At 37.8% G+C, this 11,509-nt stretch overlaps 1 protein-coding gene across 1 annotated transcript; it reads left to right on the plus strand.

Moving 5' to 3' along the window:
• Positions 1-290: 290 nt before the first annotated feature.
• On the plus strand, positions 291-1,157 carry LOC117340682. Its single transcript, XM_033902449.1, has one exon. The coding sequence runs from the start codon at positions 291-293 to the stop codon at positions 1,155-1,157; it is 867 nt and encodes a 288-aa protein (XP_033758340.1).
• The last annotated feature ends 10,352 nt before the right edge of the window (positions 1,158-11,509 follow it).

Consider the following 11,509-nt stretch of genomic DNA (forward strand, 5'->3'; position numbering starts at 1 on the left):
TTTGGGGGGATCATGAACCAGCTCTTGCAACGCACCACTTTGGCTTCGGACACTGGATAGACGAGGGGTGGTATGGGCCCTGTATTACCAATCGGCTGGTCATGCCGAGCCCTTAGACCTTTATCTAAGAAGGCGGTGGCTCAGGGTCAATCGCGAGTTACTTTAACTTACGAGTATGCTATTTTGTGCATCCCTGACACTCGACGTTGGATATCCACGCCATAGAAGTGTCCCCTTGTTGGACTCCGGGGTGGGTGGGCCCACAACTAGTGAACAAAATTAACATCTATATGGGAAAAAACTCAGAAAATTCTGCAGTTCAATCACCCACTGAATCCAAACAAACCACCAATCAAACAAATAAAACCAAACCTAATCACCAAACAACTACCCAAACCAAACCAAACTCCCAAACAAAACCAAACCAAACTTTCCCTCAGTTCCTGGTGATGTCCTCCACACAGAGTGACAAAACCACAGCATCATTGTCCCCTCTCCTGTTAAGGAAGGGTATCCAAGGCATCGCTGGCGATGTTAAATCTGTCAAGCCACTGGGATCGGGCGATCTCCTCATAGAGGTTGACCGTCAGCAACAGGCGGTGAACCTACTGGGAACGACCAGTTTTGGCGGCATCGGTGTCAGTGTGAAGCCACACTCGTCACTTAATTGCAACAAGGGGGTAATCAGGTGCCCAGCCCTGCGCAATGACACCGACGCCGACATACTGGCCTATTTCCAAGAGGAGAGCGTCCCGGTCACTGAGGTGAGACGGATCACATCAAGGAAACAAGGATCCATTGTCAACACACATACATTCATCATTACCTTTTCCACACCAGCACTCCCACAAACTGTCACTATTGGCTACCAACGGTACACCGTCACCGTCTACATCCCAAATCCATTGAGATGCCGTAACTGCCAGAGGTACGGCCATCGTGAGAAAAGATGTAGACGGGCGACGGTCTGCCAGTTTTGTGGTCGCGAGGGTCACACCGACGAAAATGAATGTGACATTGCCGGCCGGCGCTTTGTCAACTGCGAGGGGAAGCACGCTGCCTCCTCTCGAGACTGTCCTACCTGGGGTCGGGAGAGAGAGAGATCCTGCGGGTCAAATACACCCGTAGTGTCTCCTTCCCCGAGGCCAGGAGGATAGTTGAGAGTGGAGACACTACCGGGCCCTCTTGTGCACAGGTAACACGAGCAAAGAAACCGGTTGACAGTGTCACAGTCAAGGATGCATCTGTCCAGGCTTCGGAGGACAGACCTGCATTTGTCTCACAGGTCCCAGTCTTAGCTAGCTCTAAGACTTGCAAGGTCCTAGTTGGGAACCCGTCACGCTTTCGTCAAAAACCATCAAAACCTCCAATCAAACAGCCAGAAAACAAACAGCCACCACCTCCAACAAACTCGACATCCAATCAAAACAAACCTCATCGTACACATCCTTCACCAAGAAAACACTCCTCAACACAACGATGCCGCTCACTCTCTGTGCCTCGCACTAGGCCAGAAAACCAATCACCAATCGACAAACAACCCAGAAAAAATTAAGGATATCAAGAATGCCGGTCGAATCCGATCTTAATGTCACATATGGCAAAGGATCGGACGACCCGACCAACAGATTCAATATCCTGATTGGTCTTGAAGACGAGTTGGAAGCGGAAGCTACACCACTCCATTCCTCGACTCCAGGACGAAAACAAAACAAACACGCAAAAACATGAATGAACAATATTATAATACAATGGAACATACGCGGATTAAAGGCAAACATAGAAGAATTACAGTATTTATCTAAAAAACACAACCCAGCCATCTTCTGCTTGCTAGAAATTATGCTTAAAGACTCGATGAACTTGAGACTCTTCTCATTCTACTGTAATATTCCAACAGCTGGAGGCAGGGCATCGGGTGGTGCAGCTGTTGCTATAAATAAAAACATCCCTCACAGACAATTACATTTGAACACGACTCTACAAGCTGTTGCCGTTAGCGCAACTTTACACAGACAAATTACCGTCTGTTCTATTTATCTTCCTCCGAGCGAAAGCTTTAACTGCGACCAACTGAACAACATCGTGTCCCAGCTCCCAACACCTTTTGTCATCTTGGGTGACTTTAATGGCCACAACAGCCTGTGGGGCTCCCCAAACACAGACGAAAGAGGGAGACGTATCGAAGAGTTCATAAATAAGAACAACCTGTTTCTGTTTAATAACAACGCACCTACATACTTACACCCTGCCTCTGGTTCGCTTACCCACATTGACCTGTCTTTATGTCATCCTTCAATTTTACTTGATTATGACTGGAAGGTCACTGATGATCTATGTGGAAGTGATCACTTTCCCATCTTTCTTAAAAATATAGGGTCACCCCTCGAGGAACCTCTTCCTCGATGGAATATACACAAAGCAGACTGGGATCAATTTCAAAACCTGTGCAATGATGAGCTGATCGAGGAACATTTCCAAAACCTCGACGCCCAATTAAAACTTTTACCGAAACACTGACTTCTATTTTCGGAAAGACCATACAAAAATCCGCTCCAAAACCTACAAAGTTCCTTTTATCAGAAGAATCTTTTTTAAATAGATCTGGTCGTAACGCAGCGCTGCGACGGTACTTGGCTTCTCCTACCGTTGCAAACTACAGTAGTTTTAAAATCTGGAGGGCAAAGGCTCGGCGATCAATCAAAACTGACAAAAAGAATAGCTGGAAAGAATACGTGTCTAAAATATCATCAAATACATCGTCTAAAAAAGTATGGGATATGATCAGAAAAATAAGTGGGAAAAGGAAAACATCACCATCCTCTCACCTTATCAACAAAAACAAAATATTTTCTTCCAAATCTGAAATTGCAAACGCATTTGCCAAAAATATATCCGAAAACTCATCAGTCAAAAATCACTCCAGAAAATTCCAGGCATTTAAAAAGGAGAAAGAAAAGAAACGGCTCAATTTTAAATCATCAAACACTGAACATTACAATAAACCCTTTGATTTACCAGAACTGCTAGGATCACTAGAAAAATCACAAGATTCAGCAGCTGGTCCTGATGAAATCACAGATCAGCTTTTAAAACATCTACCAGACTCGTCATTAAATTGCCTTCTACATATATCAACCAAGTTAATGCTTCCGGAAACATCCCCGAGTCATGGAAGGAATCTACAATAATTCCAATTCCCAAACCCGGAAAGGACGCTACTGAACCAAATAATTATCGCCCTATTTCTCTGACAAGTTGCGTCTGTAAAACACTTGAACGTATGATTAACACCAGGCTAGTTTGGTTTCTAGAGTCAAACAATATCATCAGCCCACTCCAAAGCGGATTCAGAAACCGACGAGAGACGGTAGACCATTTGATCCGACTAGAAACGTTCATTAGAGAAGCTTTTGCCAAGAAAGAACACCTTGTTGCCGTATTTTTCGATCTTGAGAAGGCATACGTTACTACGTGGCAGTATGGTATAATGAAAGACCTGCATGAGATTGGTGTGCGCGGGAATCTCCCGAAATTCATTTCAAATTACATATCTGACAGACACTTCAAAGTTCGCGTTGGTTCAACCTATTCTGAAACAGCCAAACAAGAAATGGGAGTTCCTCAAGGCGGAATCCTATCAGTAACACTTTTTGGCCTAAAGATTAATAGTATAGTTCAATGTCTTGGTCAGTCTACAGAAGGCTCACTATTTGTGGATGACTTTCTGATCTGTTATAGATCAAAGAACATGCACACAATAGAACGACAACTCCAACAATGTTTAGGCAAATTACAAGTATGGGCAGATGAAAGCGGCTTCAAATTTTCCAGATCAAAAACTGTATGTATGCACTTCTGTCAAAAACGAAAACCACACAATGACCCAGATCTCACACTTGATGGCACTAAAATTCCAGTTGTCGAACAAACTAAATTTCTCGGACTAATATTTGATTCTAAACTATCCTTTGTTCCACATATTAAACATCTGAAGGATAAATGCTCAAAGGCGCTGCACATTTTGCGTGTCCTCTCCCATACTGACTGGGGTGCGGATCGTGAAATGCTTCTGCGAATGTATGGGTCGCTTATTCGTTCGAAACTTGACTATGTCTCGATCGTCTACGGATCAGCACGCAGTTCATACCTGCAGATGCTGGATCCTATACAGAATCAGGGGTTACGTTTAGCTCTTGGGGCTTTTCGAACAACACCGGTTAAAAGCCTTTATGTAGAGGCGAATGAGCCATCGTTAAATGATCGAAGGAAGAAAACTGTCATTACAATTTGCTGCCCAATTAAAGTCCAATCCAAAAAATCCAGCTTTCAATCACGTCTTCAATCCACAGTATCGAAACATTTTCACTCAAAACCAAAAACTCTTACCAACATTTGGCATTAGAATTTCGAATTTTCTTCATGAACTTAACATAAGCTTAGACAACATAGGCGAATACAGCGTATCGGATGTACCGCCATGGCTTGTCGAAACACCTGATATTAACCTTACTCTACACGTGAGGGCAAAATCGAGTGCATTACCCGAAGAACACCAATCCTCCTTTCGGGAATGCATTAAAGATTTTCCCGATCACGTTCAGATCTACACTGATGGCTCAAAAGATGGAGTAAAGGTCTCCGCAGCATGCTATTCCGATCGCCATTGCTCTTCAATCCGCTTACCAGATGGTGCCTCTATCTTCTCTGCGGAAGCATGTGCCATCGATTTGGCCCTCGACCATATCGAAGAACAACGCATTAGAAAGGCAATAATTTGTTCCGACTCTCTATCTGTCCTTCAGAATTTACAATCACGAGATCCAAAGAATATACTCATACAAAACCTTGTTTTACGAATATCTCGTATCTTAAAAAAATGCAAAATAACACTACTTTGGATTCCGAGCCATGTCGGAATTAAAGGCAACGAACTTGTTGACCGCCAAGCAAAACTTGCTCTAAATCTGCAACAAACAAATATTTAAATACCATATACAGATTTCAAACCTGTAATTAGTTCTGCCATTCAGAGTAAATGGCAGCAACGCTGGTCTCTCGAGACGAGCAACAAACATTTTAAAGTACAACCAAAACTTAAAACATCAAAACCAAGTCGGAAGGATCGTAGAGAGGAAATAGTCCTCTCTCGGCTCCGTACCGGGCACACATATCCTACTCATTCGTTCCTTTTGAAACGAGAGGATCCACCGGTGTGTTATGCATGTGATGCTCAATTCACAGTGGAGCATTTTTTAATAGAATGTTCTGATTTCAAGCACATTCGTGATAAATACTTTCGAGTCCCGGATATGAAAACCCTTTTCAGTTCCGTGGATTCGAAAACAATATTTAGCTACTTGAAAGAAATCGTTGATGTCTTTTACGTTACTATCTTTGACGTTCTATTTATATAACAAAGTTCACATAATATATTCGTACATATACATATTTTACTATTTTAACCAACTTTTTTATCATAATGATCTAAATATACAATACGGATGCTTTTAAAAATGACAAATTTAATCTGATTTTAACTTTAAAAATAAAACATGTTAGTATATTGTTTGGCCCTAAATGACCCTAGTTGTCGATGGGCCGTAAAACATGAACAAACAAACAAACAAACAAACTAATGACATATGATCATATGCTAAATTAAGGGTTGGATTTTCACTAACTTGAAGAGTTGTGTCCCTTTGTTTTCTTTCATATTGCCATTCTGATATTTGTTTCCAATTGTTCTACACATCATTATATACATCTGATGATATTTGAAAGTGGGCGAAAAATGGAATAGGTTATTTTATTGAGTCACAAGAAATCTGGAAGTTACAAAAGAGGTGAAAGAAACTTTACAAATCCATTTTAGTTTTCATGTAGGTAAGATTTTAACATTTTATTGTTATGGTTGTTTTACTTTCCATTGTTTGGGGCAGAGGACATATTCATATAAATCAGATATATAACTCCTATATAACAAAGTTTACACTTGGTTATTTGTATACTTAAAATTAATTTCTTTCTATTGATAATATCTCTGTTGTTATAGTCTCTCACATGAGTCTTTACATTTCCTTTTATTAAATATCTTCAAAAGTTTCTTCTCATTTCTTTCTGTTTGTACTAGTATCCTTTTGGTTAACAAATTGTCATATTTAGTGGATTTTGAGAATTGGTTGATTTGCAAAATTTGCTTTTTGTTTGGCAATACATGTACATCAATATTTTCATGTCTCTGTAACATATATATAGAAATGCTCTGCTTCTTCCTTTTTAACAATAATTTTAATAGAATCTTTAGTTTGGTTAAAACTTCCTATAATATTGGTGGGCATTTTAAAATGACGGATCTGTCAGATCAGCACATATTCAGCACAGTAGTCCAGATTTAAATAACATCCCTGTTCAATTGTTTTTCTTCTGTATAGCTAGCTTGATGATCTTTTCAAACTTGGTCTTGCATTCTGTAGTGATGGTCCCAAATCTTGAATGCTACAAGGTTTGTTTTAATAAATGACCTTTACCTTCATTAAAGACCACTGGAGCTAGACGTGCAAAAACCTTGAAAAACTTCAACTGAATAACCTTGAGGCCAAGATACTTGGTATTGGGCCTGTACTATGCTGGTGAAGTGATACAAAATTTGTTTTAAAACGAGCAACAGTGATGTACATTCAAGTTCACAGCATTCAAACATGTTTAAATGTTTAAAACCTTTTTTTTATCAATATCAAAAAGAGGTCCAGAAAAGAAGATGACTAATGCAGGCCCATATGGCCTCTTGTTTGGTTGCTGCACAATGCCTTAAGTACTCTTTCAGACTCGGATGTCAAAGGTCAATGTCACTATTTCTGTCAAATGAAAACCAGTTGGTTGGAATACTACATGTACATGTGTTTGAAAGACAAATGTTAAAGATAATGTAACTATAGATAGAACAATACTGCACATATCAATCAAAGACCTACTCCTATACGTATATGAGGTCTTATTCCACCTGATTACATTGGTGGATATTGCGACCTCATATCCCCTCAGCGTGTTTTTCTTGTAGCTGCCAGCGCCCTGATTCTGGGGCGCGACAAAAAAGTGTCATAAACCATCTAAAACGATAATCCATGTTAACAAATATGTGTACGCTTACTTGTTGATGAAGTATCAATCCATTTATGCACAAACTGTTGATGGACACCTCTTCAATATAATTATATCCACAATAATTCACTTGCAACCTGCTGTGTTCAAAAATTGGGTCACTAAAACAACTTTACTGTTCCAGTTATTATAAAATACGGATTACAAATAAAACGGTAGCGTAACGTTAAATTTTCACAACGTTTCGTTTGTTTCGTCTATTTCAACTCCAAATTTGGATAAACCGGAAATAACCTCGAGAGGTCACAATCAAAACAAGTATGGCGGTATATATATACAAATGGGACCTACGCTTAAACGACAAAAGAGGTTAATAATCACTGATCTTGGATATAGATATGGACACACGTTGTGTAACTTTGTGTATTTATGATAGATAAATAGAATAAGGTAAGTCAGATCATATGAAATGTCAGTAAAGATAACTTTTAAACGACTTTAATTAGGTGGGTCACAGCAACAGGTTTTATGTGCGGTGGTGATTAGAGGTTACATGACAGCCTGTCAAAAGTTTCCTGTCGTGTAAACCTCTAATATTATTGGAGCATCAAAGACCATGCTTTCCCTAGATGAAAAACTAGATGATCTGACCACACGGGAACATTGTACGATGCTTACTTGCCGAAATATACGCAATTTAATTCCAATCCAAACCGCCTCACACCTTCAGGTTGCCATCTTTGTTCAAATCAAAGCATCTGTGCGTTTGAAACAGTAAGCACTGCAAAGCTTCTAAATGATATTGTGATCATAAATTGTAGGATTATCAAAGAAACGAAAAGTAAATTTTAAATCATTTTAATTTTGATTGGTTATGATTTAGGTAAGCGAATTGAAATAATTATTTACAAAAGGGAATTTAATTTTCTACTCAATACTGATAACTTTTCTTTTATTTAGATAATCTTTATTTATTTCATTTCATTTCATTTTAAAGGGAAAATTAGATTCCCCAATAAATTCGCGGGAAATGAATTTGATGACGTAACCGGAAGCGCATGCTTTCAGAACGTGACCCGGAAGACATGTTCACCTGTAAACGACAGACACTTGACGATAATAAAAACAGAAGATTATTGAATATGACAGGATTTTTTCCGTATTTGTTGAGACACCAATGTGCTAGAATACAACGAAAGGTAACACTTATTTAATTCATAGCTATCGTATCAAATAAAACGAACAGTCATTGCGAAATAGCAGTGTCTGCTTGCTGAGCTAGACCTACTTTCGTTTTACAGTTTACGCACATGGTCATTTAAATACTTCATCTTCACAACCATTGTCTATATAAATGCTTGTCCGCGACATTGGTCTATGTGGGAATATTTGTAGTTCTGTACAGTACAGTGTAATTACTTTTTTTAATTGACTGGTCTGGTTTGGAATATTTATATAATTAACTACCCCGACCACAGGGCCACGTAACTACATTCACGTTTTGAACACTTGTCTGTTTACCATACGACTCATAATCTGGCTGCCGCAGGTTATGGGTTATTATAGGTTAAAGAGACATATCAAGTGTGTCTCAGGCTAATCATGATTCATAGGGTAAACAGAGATATATATCAAAAATCTTCAAGTGCACAGGGGTTGGTGTTGATAACTCATAGCTCTATTGGGAAAAGTTATTTTGTATTACAAGATCAATTAGATTTATTCCAATGCCTCCACTATACTACGGATTGAAGTTGGGACCTCAGGAAAATTACTGTTACAGGCTAGGAGGAGAAAATGTAGCAGCCAGATTGGGGTTCGAACCCGGGACACTCCGGATCGAACTCTAGACGGACACTCTACCACTGAGTCAAAATAAATGTCTGGTTATTAATACATGTTTTTGGGAGTCTGCAGTGTTCATGTTTGTCTCCTTTTGGTAGTGTGGAACTGTGGATCTGATGCCAACTTTAAGGTTAACTCACTATAGCAAACCTAAATTGCTGATGACACCCAGCAAAAGAAAAGACACATTACAGTTTATTATCGAACCTCTCTATCTAACCGTCTTTTCTAACCAAAGATTGATTATTTTGTATTCAATCTTGGCAGATTTAGCCTTGCATTTAATTCCCCTTGTCTGCCACATAATAGTGTAACTTTTTACTATAAAAAAAACTTTGAAACTTATGTTTGTTTCAGCACTGGCCACCTAGTCTTTTCCTTTGTTGCCATTTACATTAAGAATATAGTCAATTTAATTTTTCCCAGTTGATACAAATACAGAAAATTTTCCCCGAATAATTTAAGCAAAAAATCTGACATATTACACAAATCACCTCGGTATTCTGTGCTGCCATTACTATTTACACTTCCAGGGACTTGCCATGAATTTTGAACCCATGGTCTACCCATATGTAATACATAATTTCATTAGATACTCTTAAAAAAACACACACTAATTGGAAAGCTTGTTTGTTTCTACGACCAGGTAAATGGAAAAGAGGGTAACCGGTTAATTGGTGGGTAGGATTATTTTTTTTAAACAATCCGACAAAAAATTCAGCACAGGAAAATCTGAAATAGAACAATGTAACAGTTCATTGAACTGTTTAAGCAACAGATATAACCAATGGATGGAAAACCTGGATATATCTATATTTTAAGTGTAATTGAATTGCATATACATTGTAAATTTGTATTACTGACAGTTAAACAGGAATCAACTACACAAAGGTAACAAATATTTGCAATTTAGGAAAAAAAACGGATTTTGGGGAAATCTTTTTAAGGTTAAGATGGGTTAGTAGAAACAAAGCTTTTATTCTATTCGGTTATCAAGGCTAAGTCATGAAAATATGGTTTTAGACATAAAACTTTGGTTATTGAAGATGAGATGTTACATACTGGACACAACAGGGAATGATAACAATAAAAGCAGAAGAAAACATATGTATGTATGGAATGTTTTTCTCTGTCAGTTCTGATAAATCCTCACTACAACTATTAAAGTCAAATATATATATATACGAAAGCGCTAACGGAGAGTTGGTTTTTATATTTTACTTATATATATATATATGTGTGTGTGTGTGTGTCAAGTAGTAATAACGACAGTACAGACAAGTAAATTGTCGAATTTTCGAGGCAATCTGCCCCTTTGTTAGGATCCAGTACCTATATTGGTTTATACCGTCGTTATTACTTACTAGACCCTATATATATATATATATATATACATTGTATGTAAAAGGATATGATTCTTGACAACTTGACTACAGAGCAAGAATTAAGCTTTCAACATCCAATGCACTCCACATCATATTGTGTGTTGACATTTTTCTGTGACAATTATAATTAATACACATATGTTTTAGAATACTGTGTTATATCTCTTGGATCAAATCAAACATAAGCATTTCCTTCAATTCTGAAATCTGTAATGAAAATAATTACAGAAAATATACGAGTTTGCTTTAATAATACAAAAACAAATGTGTTAAACATTGTATTAACATATAGGTGGATCCATCCAAAAACACTGCAACACTTTTTTATCAGATTTTATTATTAGATCTGGCAATCTCACCTTCTAACAGGTCAAAGACCCTTGATGAGAATGAGTAGCCAGAGTTTCCTCTGGCCCAAACACCGGAAGTTAGACACATACAAGCTCTCTTGACTTTGGTTTAGGAACACATTCTCAAAAGACAATCATCACATATTAAATTGAGGGCTGGATTTCCACTAACTTGAAGAGTTGTGTCCCTTTATTTTCTTTCCTATATATATCTTATATAGTTCTAGCTATTCTAGCAGTTTATCGTTCATTTTTTCCCCATTGTTCTGCACTTCATAATTAATATACATCTGATGATACATATGTATCTGGAAGTGTTCGAAAAATGAAGTTCATTATTTTGTTTAGTCTCATTGACTTCATTTCTCAAATTCATCAAGTTCAAGAAATCTTAAAGTTACAGAAGATTCGAAACTTTACAAAGTCATTTCTGTTTCCATGATTTAATTATGGTTGTTTTACTTTCCATTGTGGGGATAGGGGACTTATTCCTATCAATCAGATATAACTTTTATATAGTAAGGTTCCCACTTTCTTATTTGTATATTTCTTATTTTTTTTCATAATATCTCTTTAGTTGAAGTCCCTCAAAAGGTTCTTTATATTTCTTTCTGTTAAATATTTTTCTTCTCATTTCTATATATTCCCAGTTTCCTTTGGGTAAAATATGGTCATGTTTAGGTGAATTTTGAGAATTGGTTGTTTTGCAGAATTCCTTTTTGTTTTGCAATACATAAATATTTTGCATGGCTATAATAAATATAGACATGCTCTGCCACTTCCTTTTATGCCCATACTGATGGTGTTGGACATCTTGAATTTGCTGAT

Source organism: Pecten maximus, chromosome 2, assembly GCF_902652985.1.
Source record: "Pecten maximus chromosome 2, xPecMax1.1, whole genome shotgun sequence".
Lineage (NCBI taxonomy): Eukaryota > Metazoa > Mollusca > Bivalvia > Pectinida > Pectinidae > Pecten > Pecten maximus.